The 13,373-nt window shown below is 40.1% G+C and overlaps 4 protein-coding genes across 8 annotated transcripts; 2 read left to right on the top strand and 2 right to left on the bottom strand.

Annotated features, from left to right (window-relative positions):
- Window positions 1-307: 307 nt before the first annotated feature.
- LOC107035646 lies at window positions 308-2,196 on the top strand. Of its 2 annotated transcripts, XM_015253167.2 has the most exons (6): window positions 308-541; window positions 612-674; window positions 1,092-1,151; window positions 1,414-1,476; window positions 1,570-1,632; window positions 1,927-2,190. In XM_015253167.2, exons 1-6 carry the CDS (start codon window positions 503-505, stop codon window positions 1,972-1,974), a joined length of 336 nt encoding a protein of 111 aa, XP_015108653.1. In that variant the 5' UTR covers window positions 308-502; the 3' UTR covers window positions 1,975-2,190. The 2 variants fall into 2 exon arrangements, with proteins under 2 accessions (XP_015108653.1, XP_015108654.1); XM_015253168.2 differs by lacking the exon at window positions 612-674 and having other exon boundaries at window positions 1,927-2,196.
- A 393-nt stretch (window positions 2,197-2,589) lies between these two features.
- Window positions 2,590-8,062, bottom strand: LOC107035643 (zinc finger protein 271). The gene is made up of 3 exons (XM_015253160.2): window positions 7,524-8,062; window positions 4,065-6,176; window positions 2,590-3,234 (listed from the first exon to the last, which is right to left on the bottom strand). The coding sequence occupies exons 1-3, from the start codon at window positions 7,722-7,724 to the stop codon at window positions 2,590-2,592; spliced, it is 2,958 nt and encodes a 985-aa protein (XP_015108646.1). The 5' UTR covers window positions 7,725-8,062.
- On the top strand, window positions 7,442-12,436 carry LOC107035644. 4 transcript variants are annotated; one of them, XM_015253162.2, is made up of 7 exons: window positions 7,442-7,818; window positions 9,137-9,340; window positions 9,410-9,514; window positions 9,809-10,367; window positions 11,155-11,400; window positions 11,725-11,867; window positions 12,030-12,436. In XM_015253162.2, the coding sequence occupies exons 3-7, from the start codon at window positions 9,481-9,483 to the stop codon at window positions 12,188-12,190; spliced, it is 1,143 nt and encodes a 380-aa protein (XP_015108648.1). In that variant the 5' UTR covers window positions 7,442-7,818; window positions 9,137-9,340; window positions 9,410-9,480; the 3' UTR covers window positions 12,191-12,436. The 4 variants fall into 4 exon arrangements, with proteins under 4 accessions (XP_015108648.1, XP_015108649.1, XP_015108651.1 ...); XM_015253163.1 differs by lacking the exon at window positions 7,442-7,818 and adding an exon at window positions 8,486-8,504; XM_015253165.1 differs by lacking the exon at window positions 7,442-7,818 and having other exon boundaries at window positions 8,875-9,344.
- LOC107035645 (nucleoside diphosphate kinase 6) lies at window positions 12,420-13,357 on the bottom strand. Its single transcript, XM_015253166.1, has 3 exons — window positions 13,167-13,357; window positions 12,799-13,102; window positions 12,420-12,680 (listed from the first exon to the last, which is right to left on the bottom strand). Exons 1-3 carry the CDS (start codon window positions 13,242-13,244, stop codon window positions 12,502-12,504), a joined length of 561 nt encoding a protein of 186 aa, XP_015108652.1. The 5' UTR covers window positions 13,245-13,357; the 3' UTR covers window positions 12,420-12,501.
- Window positions 13,358-13,373: the final 16 nt, after the last annotated feature.

Below are 13,373 nucleotides of genomic sequence, written 5' to 3' on the forward strand. Positions count from 1 at the left end.
TACCCCACCCTCCCCTAATCGATGTTTTTCCTGAAAAATCGATTCCCAACATCGATTCTTTTCGAAAATACCGATTCTTCGATAATCGATGTTTTTAAAAACATCGCCCGTCCCTAAAAGAGTTCTGTTCGTCGGTGGAGTGCATGCTGCCATCTCTCGATGTAGAATGACAATAATAAAGTGACCGATCGTGAATAAAAATAATTGTGACTGTATTCTACTGGCACTGTCTGACCGATCGCAGGGCTCCTCCAAGCTTCCGTACCGTCGTCATTTTTCCCTAGAAGGTCTCCAAGTCCATCTGAGATTGATCAAACGACCCCCTCCCCCCCTTCATGGCCATCGTGAAGAAATAGTAAACAAAAATTAGACTCGTTGAGTGCGGATTTGACAATTGTCACCGAGTGTTCATCACTCGAAAATTGATCGATCTTCATAAATACTTGATTGGATATTTCATTCTCTCAAGTGATTCCTCAAAGCATTCAAAATTCCTTCGTTTATGGAAAAATTTGTGCTGAAAGTGGAGAAAAAGATAGAGGTTATTCATTTTCTCAAGCAATTTTCGCCCTTTCTCACGGGATTTTCTCATTGTTTATTGAATATTGCAGATGTTCATGGCAAAGTACGAGTTTCACATCAAAGAATACGATCAAATTGAGAAAAATTTGATGGTAAGAGCAATCATGGGGAGTACCACAGACGAAAAAAATTTAGAAGACTATTAGACTTCTAATGAACTTTTATTAAAAATTCTATTAGTTTTTCGCCGATTCCATTGTAAAATCCAGTAGCTTTTATTTATTTATTTGTTATTAAATTAGTATTTATTATTTTATTATTTATTATTATTTAATTATTTCACAGAAAATTTCAGAATTTAATCTTTCTATACAACTTTTTGCATTAATAAATTCTCTATAGGAATTCCTCGACATAAATTTTTCAAATTTTTTCTATTCCATTTTTCACTTTGTCATTAAAAAAATCGAGAAGAAACAAATCAGGGAAAAATTGAAATTGTTTAGAATAGAATTTTAGTGACTTTTTTTCAATTTATTGGTAATTTTTGGTGTTTTATTTTTTTCCAGCTCATGTGCAGACAGTGTAATCAAAGACCTATGACGAGGAAGAGGAAGGAGCAAAAAGAGGTTTGCATCTATTTAATTAAAGTTAAATCTTGAATAAGTAGATTGTTAATTTCACTCACCAATTTGTTATTCAAATTTCGAATTATTTTACCAACCAATAATTGAAAAGTTTTTATTACCAATTATTATATTGTTTTTCAAATTTCAATGAAGATTAGCAAATCTTAATTATAATAAACTGCAAATTCTCATAATATTACTAAATCAATGATTGATGCAGAAGAAGAATTAATTAGGGCTCTTGGGATTTTTCTCATTGCAGGCGTTAAGATCCAAGGCAAGATTCCACAAGGAGCACATACTCAGGAATATCGAGGCCATAAGAGTAAGAAATTTTTTTTTTGATCCGATAATCCCAGAAAACTGCAAAAGTTGAAGGAATGGGTATTAATAATCGATAAGCTATTCGTATTTTTAGGCTGTCATGACATCGATGAGGATTATCACTAGAAGATACTTGATCCAGAGGAGGCGCAGGCAGGTAAGAATCGAATGACTAAATCATCAGATGACATCACTTAACTATAACTCCAGATGGAGCTTAAAATATATAAAAAAATATCTTAAATTGGCCCAATTTGCATTTAAAAAAATATAGAAAACATATTTTATACATGTTTTTAATATATTCTTTATAAATTTGAAAAGTATATGGAGTAGGCCCATATTATATATATTTTTTATATATTTTTTGATGGGGTCTGCACGGTCACATGGCTAATGAATGAGAGAGATTCATTCGAAATGTTGTTTTCATAGAATATTTGCATTTCAGACACGAGAAGCTCATCGTCTTGGAAACAACAATGACCCTGAAGACTAGCCCCTCATCATTCTCCACCCTAAAACCACATTCCTGTGATATCGAAGAGAAGAAACCTCAACTTTATTGTATTTACATCATTAAACATTGTAAATAACTAATTTTGTAATCACATAACTACCACGTCCATAACATAAACTCTCTAAATAAACTTAAAATTTTAAGAAAACTCATTTCAGAGTTTTAAATTATAATAGAAAAACCGCACACCAGCAATTCCCTGGCATTCTGAATCGAAATGGAAAATGAGGTTGATCAATTGGTGAATTTATCAGCACAAAATATACAGAATAATTAATCCAAATTCATTGTTCACCATTTTGTCAAATTAACAAACAAATTCGGTCCTGCAATTGGCCTTGTAGTTGAAAATGAAATAAAAAAAAAACTTCCACTAGCTCCCCATCTCAAGAAAAGCACGCCTGTAATATCGAAAAGGAAAAACCTTAACTTTATTGTATTTACATACTTAACCATTGTAAATAATTATTTTTCTAATCACAAAGCGCCACCCCGTTCACAAAACCAACTCATTAAATAAACCTAAAAATTGCAAAAAAACTGACGTCACATTTTGAAATGATAAAAACTGTCCAATTCGTCTCACAATAAGAATTAGACTATCGTCAGGTACTCAGACGCCAACTGAAGAGGATCAACATGATAAGGAGCAACCAGCCGCACCTTCTGTCCATCCTGCGTGGTGAACTCAATAGTCTGTTCCCCATCCCCAATATCACCAGTGCCATCTCCAATCTCTCCCTCGCCACTCTGGCCCTCCCCGAGAACCTTAACAACCGTTCCCTCATTATCCTCGCCCCCCTCACCCCCCCTGGCCGCGCTGTTACCCCCCTCCATCGCAATGCTCTGAATGTGCACCCCGAGCTGCTCGGCGAGCTCCTCAGTGACAACACCCGAGTGAACCTTGATCATCTGCCCATCATTCAGCTGACTGACGAACTGCCCTCCTGCCAGCAACTGTCTGGCGTCCTGAATCGAGAGCGGAATGGGATTGCCATCCTCGTCCGTGATCTGGAGCTGGAGATTCGGCTCGGAAAGGTCCACCTGTGCCTCCTCCTTCAGCCCCTCGGCCTCCTCAACGTCGAGACTCGGCAGGGACGCCCCAGTCCCCTCCGCCATCTCCTCCTTCTCCAACATCCCAAAGTGAAGGGTCCTCGACTGATTAGGATCATCGGGGTCCTGGTATGACACGTAAATAATCTGAGAGACACCGTCCTCAGATCCCTCCTCAGCGATTACCTGGAAAAATAATGAAATATGTAACTGAAAAGTTTAATAGTCCGCAATTCAAAGTGAATTGGGATTAAAAATTAAGGATGTTCTACACCCTTTCTGCCAAAATTCACGTTTTTTCAATTTTTCTGGCAAACTTATGATGGAATTGACGTGAAAAAATATAACGTTTTTGCGTTTTGTCATTATTTGTGTACGTCCACGTGAAAAGGGCCCACTTTGTCGCATCTGGTTTCCGAGATATTCACGTTTTTCTCTCTCCACATCTCCCATTTAAACCCATGTTAAATTGTTTTTTTGATCGTCTATACTGACGTCAGTTTTCATTCTACCGGGTTGATTTTGGGCTCAAAATGTGAGAAATCTGATCAAGATTATCGGAACATACATAACTCCAATACCGTCAAAGTGGGCCCTTTTCATGTGGACGCCCACATTTAATGACTGACGAAATTTTCAGGTGGTGCGAACATTTTCCTGCGTTTTCCCTAACTTTTAAAAAGAATCACAAAACTGTAGAAGAAACGCATGAGAATTATCGCACGACTACGCAACTTCGTGAGCCATTAAAGAATGACAAACCACAAAATCGTTATATTTTTTCACGTCACTCCCATCGATAATTTGCCAGAAAAATAAAAACAACGTCAATTTTGGCTAAAAGGGTGTCGAACATCCTCAAGTTTAGCTAGTCTGTCGACTCGTTTGTGCGTTTTTTATTAAAATAGAAATGTTCAATGGGAAATACTCCACAGAAAAAAAAAATTGAATAAAAAAAATAAGATTAATTCGATTTTTCCGTAGAACTTATTTCCGAAATTGTCTTTCCTGCTTACCTGTGTAATATGCTCCCCTAAGCTCTCCTCCCCTCCCTCCGTGGTCGGCAGAATCTGCCAGAGTTCGCCCTCAGGGCCCTTGGCGAGGCCCCCAATCTTCAGCACCTTATTATTATCCCGATGGACCTTCCGGTGCTTCGTCAGATTGGAGCAGTCGGCGAAGGCCTTCCCACAGACATCGCAGGAGTACGGTTTCTCCCCCGTATGCAACCTGAGATGCTTCTTGAGTGCCCACTGCTCCGTGAAGCCCCGATTGCACTCCGAGCACTGGAAGGGCCTCTCCCCCTTGTGCCTCCTGACATGGCACTTCCACGTGTCCTTGTGCAAAAAGCTCTTGGCGCAGAATTCGCACTTCCAGGGGCGCTCCCCCGTGTGCCTCTTCACATGCAATTTAAATTGCGAAGATGTCGTAAACTTTCTCCCACAGTACTCGCAGGCGTAGGGCTTCTCCCCGGTGTGAATCCTCATGTGCTCCTGGAGATTTCCATTCTGCGAAAAGCTCTTCTGACAGACATCGCAGGTGTAGGGCTTGTGGCCGCTGTGCCAGCGATAGTGAAGTGTCAAACTAGTCTTATGAGCGAACTGCTGATTACAAATATCGCAAGTGTACTTCTTCTCCCCCGTATGAGTCGAGTAATGATTGATCAAGTTGGCCTTAGTCTTGAAGCTGGAGTTGCAGGATTTGCAGACATAGGGGCGATCGTCGGAGTGGACCAGCTGATGACGCTGGAGAAGCTGTTTGTGCTTGAAGCTCTTCCCACACTTGTTGCAGACGAACCTCCGGCCATTATTGTGCTCGGACTCCTTGTGGTAGATCACCGAGCTGGGGTGGTTCATGACCTTGCCACAGAGATCGCAGGCGAAGCCCTTCTCGCATTTACCCCCCTCATGAGTGGAGACATGAGTCTTCAGAGAGGACTCGTCGGAGAAGCTCTTGCTGCAGAGGCTGCAGGTGAAGGACTTCTCGTGGCTCCTCAGGTGCTCCTCGCAGGGCTCCTTCGAGGGGAACTGCTGGTCACACACCTCGCAGGAGAACACCTTCGGCTCCTCGAGCTCCACCTTCGAGTGGCACGACGAGTCGTCTAGGTGTTCCTCCTTCTGGGGAACGGGGCTCTCCTCCCCAGGTGCCTCAGTCTCCTCTCCCTCCTCCCTGCCCTCGTCCTCAGGCCCTGCAGGGCCCTCCTCCTCCTGGACCTCCTCCTTAGGGCTCCACACAACCCTCTCGCCATCGTGTCCAGTCTTCTTCTGGTGCAGTGCCAAATTCCCTTCACTCGTGAACTGCTTCTGGCACTTTGTGCACTCGTGCTTCCCCCCCTTGTGCGTACTCTTGTGCTTCAGGTACTGGTTTCGCTGGGCGAAACTCTGGCCGCAGTCTCCGCAGAGGTACTTCCTCCTTCTGCGCCATCTCGGGCGACCCCTTCCTCGCCCACGATTCATGGAGATGATTTGGCCCAGGTCGACTCCCTCCTCGGTCTCCATGTGGCCTATTATCTCCTCGTTCTCGGAGAGCATCGGGTCCTGGAGGCTCTCGTCCAGGGCCTCGTAGTCGTTGTCCCCAGGGTCCTCCTCCTCCTCGTCGATGACACCCTCCTCCTTGAAAATTCTCTCCAGCTCCTTCCCCTGGACCGCTTCGGAGAAACGTATCGGGGCTTTTCGTTTTCGCCTTCTGCGACCGTCCTCACCGATCTCCTCCTCGCCCTCTTGCTTATCGTCCTCCTCCTGGGAGACTGGGTCCAAGTGCTCCTCGATCATCTTCTCGTCCTCGACTTCGGCCTGGATTTTCGGGGGTCGACCGCGCTTTCGCTTCGGTTTCTCCAGGCCCTCGATCTGGAGACTCATCTCGTGGTCCGCTGCGTACATCGAACCGTCGGGGAGGATCTTTATGATTATCTGCTGGGAGAGGGCGTCCTCCTGGGGCTCCGGGTAGGGCTCCAGGGCTGGGCCGGTGCCGGCTAGCTTTGACGTGCGCTTCTCCTTGTCCTGCTGTTGCTTGTAGAGGTCGCGGATCTTTCGCTGGCCGTCGACGAGCAGCTCGAAGAACTCGATCGTCGACTCCAGCTGAATGTTGCAGCCCGGGCAGATGGTGCGGGGGAACTTTCCATCGTTGCGAATCTGGAAGGAGCCAGGAGGTTTTGGGGTTCTGAGACTGATCCAGGAGAGACGACACGAGAAACTGCATCTTCTAAATAATCGATTAAGGGACCTTGAGGGTCCCGAGGCCACAAAGATCACCTCCGTTATCCCTTCTTGGAACATCAACTGCATCTTCTCGTCTCGTCTCGGTGTTAGGAAACCATTCACTTCCATTTTTTTGGATGATTTTCATCGATTTTTCATTCTTTTTGTGAAAATTCACTCTTCTGATTGTTATTAATGAAGATATCCTTGAATATATTGAGGAACGAAAATGTCTGATCATATTCGAGAAAATATTGTGGAAGGAAATTTGATCTAAAATGAATTGCTCAGAAAAAAAAACGCGGAAAATACTATTTTTAGTTTTTTTTTCTTCAAAAATGAACGAGTTTTTTGCCCAGCGTAAACCTCCTCTCAATTTTTTGAACATATGGACTTTTTTGAAGTTCCTGATGTTCGAAATGGAGAATTACATTAAAGTCTTTGGAGTTTATTGAATGAAGTCATTGTAAAATATTCGACAATCTGTGGCTGAAAAATTATAACTAATATTTAATAACTCGATGAATATTAGTGAATATTATTTTTTCCAGCTGTAATACATTTGCTTGAATTTTGGCAAGAGGAATTCGTTTTTTATTGGAGTAAAAAAAATAAAAATAAGAATGGACTCAACTGCAATTCATGAAAAACTCATAAATTATAATTCAAAAGAATCTGCTTCGTAGAATCAAATGGAGATCCCCTCTGAATTCATAAAATATCTTGAACCATGTAGTATTTATTCTCCCAAGCCAACAAGAATCAGTGCAGTTCCTAAATAACTTCCCCCTCACCTCAATTTTCCAATTAGTTAATTAGTTAATTACATTAATTTATAAATTGAAGCGTGACCAGAAGTGAACCCCATCAGATTAAAATAGGATAAAAATTGTGATTAAAAAAACATCCACACGAAGAGCCTTCACTTATATTTTATAATTTCCAAAAAAACTAAAAAAACAATTCATGCAAACTTATCAGGGCGAATTCATTCCTCATCAAGAGAAAAAAAGAAAAACAGAAATGAACCCTCCCAACTAAAATTAGTGAAAAACTCATCAATTTTAATTCAAAATAGACATCATTCGCACAGGTATCGTAGACTCAAATGAAGATCCCCTCTGAATTCATAAAATATCTTGAACCATGTAGTATTTATTCTCCCAAGCCAACAAGAATCAGTGCAGTCCCTGAATCACTCTCCCCTCGCCACCCAGATAGTCAAGTTGTAGCCTAAACAGTCCCCAACGAAACCCAAACAAAATCAAATCAATAATTTACCTTGAGTGGCAAGTAGCGATTGATCATGGTACTCAAGTCCGGTTCATCGTCGCCAGAAGTGAATAACAATTCACCGCTGGGATTGTTCTCAGCGCATAATCGACAAATTGTCGAGTCGTAGAGAGACACATCCGCCATCGTCGAGTGCAACTGGCGATCAGACCCCAGAGGATTCTCTTGGACGGTTATGCCTGGGAACATATGTCGAGAGACCTCAACACATGGCAGAACGAAATATCTTCAGTGTGGAATTCATTGACTAGCTGTTAACGATCTTCAATTGTTTCTCGATATTGTTAAGTTCTTTTGTTGATCAGCAGTATTAGTTACTATTTTGGACACGTGTTAATCCATTGTCAAGGGCTCAAATCAGATACTCGGGGCGAGATGGAAATGAATTTTTACGTGACGATTCACCCGCGGTTATTGTCGTCCATCAGTGAGACGACAGTTTAATGATATTCACGGTTTTTTAACATTCAGTTGTTTTTTTGCCCCGTTTTTCGGAACTCGCTGACGCAGCTGAACATCAGGCTCGGTCCCCATGTGGGCGATGACTCGGGACTTTTGAGAGTCGCCGGAAGGTGGCGAATGGCGGGAAAGTTTGAATGAAACCAGACATGTTCTGGAGAGTGATTTCGCTCGTTTTATGTCGACATAAAATCGTTTATGTCGACATAAAACGAGCAAAATCACTCCCCTGTATATTCAATCATTCAGGAAATGACGGATTCTTCCTCGATCCAAAGACCTATTTTTTTCAAGGTCTCCAAAAATTCTGAAGAAAAATCAGTGGAAACGATGTTCAAGCGAGGAGCAGGACATTCGAAAAATGCAGCCAATTTTATGAAACTTTTTTCACATATTATTTAATCCATTTAGGAACCTCTTGCAAAATTTCAGAAACCCCGGGTTCAGGACAACAACAAAAATGAATTCAGTAGCGAAGTGGTAAAACGGTTTGAGTCCACTCATCTCCCAGTTGAGTTTTTGAGAAATATTTCCGAATCTAAGGGAGATTCGACTCCTACACATCTGATTTCGGTTTTTTTCATATAAAAAAATTCACTATTTGTGTAAAAAAAATACAAAAAAAGCAAATTTAGCCATGTAAGAGGCGAATTAAAAAAAATAGCTCATAATTCCACATATTTTTCCGAAAATTGTGAAAAAAAAATCCTTCGTAGCTCAAAAATTTGAGGCCCTGGACTGTTTTTGGCATTTAAAGCGTGTTCGGGCAAACGAACAATAAAAAAATTTTTTTTTGCACTAATTATTCGTTTTCAGATCTATATAATCGATCTTCAACGTATGAAAAGTCTCACTCCAATAACCCACGACTTTTAAAACTCATAGTAGTCTCCCCTTAAAGTTCCCGCTTGGTCACCGATAATTTCAGTATTTTTTCCACATTGCCGACTGGTCGACAATGTAGGGAAAATATGAGTAATCGATGCTCCCAACGGCCATCCAATAACCAGAAAAATAATAAATTTTCTAATGAAATTAATTTAGATCATTTGGGAATCATTCAGGATGGTTTAGGAACATGACTTTACAATTTAGGAACTAATACTTTTCTTAAAATTAATTCGTTTTTATACCGCGTACAGTTAGCCTGAAAGAAACGAATGAGACATCGGTGCACGTGACATAAAAACAAAAATTGTTTGTTTGGCAACGGAAATTGGTCGATGCAAATCAGGGAAATTCAAGTTCAGATGCCAAATACAGGAGGGATTACTGCTCCTCTGGGTGTTCTTCTAGGGCCAACGTAGACAGCCATGCAGCCTTGTTTTCTTTTATAGAAGGCAAAGGTAGGTGAGAATCGTGCAAGGGCGAGAAAGTGTGTGTGGACGATAGCCATATAAATTATTGATACTCAGGTTACCTCAGAAAGGGAATATAGTGCGATCGAATCGTTCAGTCGTCAAATCGTCATTCTGCTGCATTAGCTATGACAACTCTCAGGGGTATTTTTCCCAATCCAAGTGAGTTCCATTAATTACATCAATCAATAGGGGAGAATGAGGTAAAACGGACACTCAACTTTTTTTTAAATGTCCACGACGTGTTGAATTGTTCATGAAATGAAATAATTTCATTTTTCAATAGAAAGAACAATGATCCCTCTTTGGGATGAGCTTAGACTGAGCTCTATCGATAAATCTGTTTCTGAGTTATGAATATTTAAAAAAAAATCAAAAGTGTCCATTTTACCCCATCCTCCCCTATTTACCTTCACTCCAATATTTCTGGTACGACAAATGATTTAATCATTTCAGAACCCCCACTGCGAAAAAATTTTATTCAAGAGAATGTGAGAAACCTTCGTCGTATGGAGCAATATTTCCACGCCAGCAGAGAAGTGGAGGACTTGGATAAATTGAAACTCCAAAATAGACAGGGCAAATACCAAAACGTAGCAGCACGGGTGAACTCAAGTCTACACCGATCACGAAGGAGATTCGCTGAGGAGAATCATTCTGCGGAGAGCAGGGAAAATGTCCATCCACTGGAAAGAAAATCTAGTGCTCCTGAACTTAGGAATAATGCCACCACTGTAGCAACTCCGAATAGAAAAAAAAAGATCAATAACAAGAGTAGAGTTACGTCTGCTGCTGTTAATGGAAAGCAGAAGCCCCAGGAGGAGAATGGGAACGATAGAATGAAGAGGGGCGAGGGTGAGCCTCAGACTTTGCCAAAAGTTCCCCTGAATCTCGATTCGGCGGAGGACAGGGCACGCTGTGATAATAATTGCGATATTTCAAAGTACAAAAGTAAAGGGATCCAGACGCTGGATACCGATAATTTAGAGGGAATCTATGCTGAGGGAGTAGTCAGGTATTTGGGAAATGGGAGGGATGAATTCAGAGGACAAAATTTACTTCAATGAAATTAATTTTCTTCTCTAAATTTTCGCCCGGATGGATTAACTTTCGAACGTTATCTCGATTGTTTTTCCATCTGCATAATGAAAAATATATCACAATTTCCATATGGAGCTGAAATCAGCAGAATATTCGTCAGAGGAAAATTCAATTTAGGGGATATTTAAGTGTAGGAGAGTCAAATAATTATATGTATAAATGTTTTTCAAGTGCGAAAGAGTTTGTACATTACTTAAAAACATTTGTATTACACAAATTACAAAATTAATAATAATAATTAACTATCATTAATTAATTATTTAATTAAGTAATAATATTAGTGATAATATTATTAATATAATAATATTATAATATTATTCTTTGTTAATTAATTAATTATTAATTATTTGTATTCGTATTTGTGTAACATTTGTATTTGAATGTTTTTTAACTGCGAAAGAGTTTGTACATTACTTGAAAACATTTGTACAAATGTATCTGGATTCGCCTGAGACAATCTGCTGTCGATTTTTTCGCTAGTTTCAGCTTCATAATTTCCATTTGATTTGACATCACGAAGGGGTCCCTGAAAATTATGGATGTACAATCATAATTTTTGGAGACTCCAGGGCTGTGTAAAACTGAATACCAATTGGAGATCATTTCAAATTATCAAAATAAAAAAATAACCAAGATCACGTTTGAAAGGTGATCCACTCGGGCTTTAAATACTAAAATCAAATTTGAATTTTTCTCTCCAGATATCCCTCAGCTCGAAGTTTACCAAACAACGAAGAAGGCGCAGATACAGACGAGCCATTGGGCAGGAGTGATGAATTCCCAGTGAAAAATCAGAAATCTCGGAAGAAGCCGAACTCATCGCCTTCGAAGGAAACCACAGACTGCTTAAAATTAAACAAGGAGAAACTCTCAGTTGCGAGTAAAATGGCAGCTCAGCTCAATAATGGAGTACTTCCACCGAATTATAGGAAGGGAGTTGTCCCCAAGTAGGAATTCTAACATTTCTTCAATTGATTCTTATTCTTGTCCGAAAATGATGAATTCAGTAGCGAAGTGGTAAAACGGTTCAAGTCGGCTTATCTCCGAGTTGAGTTTTTGAGGGATATTTCCGAATCTAAGGGAGATAGCAAAATTGTTGTTATAACCTTTTTTGTAGAGTCGCTTGAGAGCTACAACAAATGTGATTACGAAAATTTCGCTATCTCCCTTAGATTCCGAGATATTCATTGAAAACTGGTCAACAGTCAAAATTGACTTCTATCGTTTTACCACTGCATGCAAAGTATGAATGGCATTTCCATTGGCTTCAGGTATATCAAAGAAAGGAAAGAAGAACGCCAGCAAGAGAAGGAGCGACAAGCCTTGGAGGAAGCAATTCTTGCTGAGTGTCCAGATGGTCACGTCCCACTGCCTGATAATGAACGGAGGGAAACACTAAAATTGTTGAAGAAAAGTGAGTGACGGTTTCTCCTTAAAATTCAACAAATAACAACACCTTATCTTTCACTAATTATTGTCTTATTTGTTTAATTATTGTCTATTATTATTATTAATTATTGTCTTATTGTTGTTGTATTTATTATCTAATTATTGTCTTGAAATTTAATTTTATCAGATTATCAAGAGCTGGTCAACGAACTCAACATGTTGCCTATAAGATCCGACACGCTACGATCCCAAAGACGAAAAATCGAAATCGAGAGACAACTGACTAAACTTGAGGAAGGTATCAAAGTTTTCTCGAGACCAAAAGTATTCGTTAAAATAAATGCCTGAAACCATTCCATTCACCGAAAGAATCTGCAAATTTCTGTGCTGATGCTATGAAGTGTCTTATTCCACTCTATCTTGAATATTATGTAATTCGAATATCGAGTCACAGAATCGATCGTAATGCATACCTCAATTTTGTAAATAATTGTACATTATTAATCGTGGAAAGAATATTGTGGCATTAGTACTGCTGTTTCATTTGCGTCCAAAATGTGCGAGTACAAAATAAAAATATTTTTGTCAACTTTATTTCCACGAGAATTCAATTTACAGTTAATTTTCCACTAGCTAATTTCATACCTCTATCACTGGATTCATTTGACGTTCTGCTCGCGATCAACGGAGCTTTCGTCGATGTTATTTTTAAATGATTCAGCATCAAGTTTCATTTTTTGTCCTAAATCACGAAGACTTCTATCGGTTTCGCGCCATTTTTTGGAGTCAAAGTCTTTGAATAATATTTGCATTTCGCGTTCTGCTGATTCTGTTGAGTCTATTGGACAAATTTAAAATTTTCTCATTGATTTTTTCAATCCAATTCTCCAGTTGAATTTGTTGAGATAATTGGAAGTCGTTTATTGAATATAGAACAGCTTTTTGGTAGTCATCACCTGAGCCGTGTGTAGCATTTCTCGTATCAGACAGCCCAAACTTTCCCCTAATCGTGTCTGGCGCCGAATACTGCGCCTGAAACACCTTCGTCGGTCCCATAATCTCCCTCCACTTGAGGACAGCGTTCTCACCAGCTAAAATCAAGATATCAGAGGGTCCACTGGACATGAACGTGACTAGCCTATTGTAAAAGAATTTTTGTCTGTGCTCCTGATAGAACAAATCAGCCTCCGGAAGAGTTATAATTTTCCTCTGGCTTCGAACGACTTTCAGTCCATTTTCAGTGATCATTTCGTAAATTTTCTGTGAAGAAACGGTAATTTTCTGGCTATTTGTTTTGCTTTCATCCAAGGAATTTTGAGGTTACCTGCAGAACTATGGGATTCTTGACGACATGCGGCTTCAGAATCGCAAGTGTCAGTTCCAACGGAATTTTTGAACTCATACTCGAGGTTATTGATAGAGTTTTTTTGATGAGTTGATGAAATTTGCCATTATTGCGTGCACTTTGGGATTTGTTACGAAACTGTCATTCTCCACGTGGTTTTTAAAACTGGCACGCAGAGGGGGGGGG

The sequence above is a fragment of the Diachasma alloeum genome, unplaced genomic scaffold, assembly GCF_001412515.2.
Source record: "Diachasma alloeum isolate Michigan unplaced genomic scaffold, Dall2.0 Dall_scaffold_00199, whole genome shotgun sequence".
Lineage (NCBI taxonomy): Eukaryota > Metazoa > Arthropoda > Insecta > Hymenoptera > Braconidae > Diachasma > Diachasma alloeum.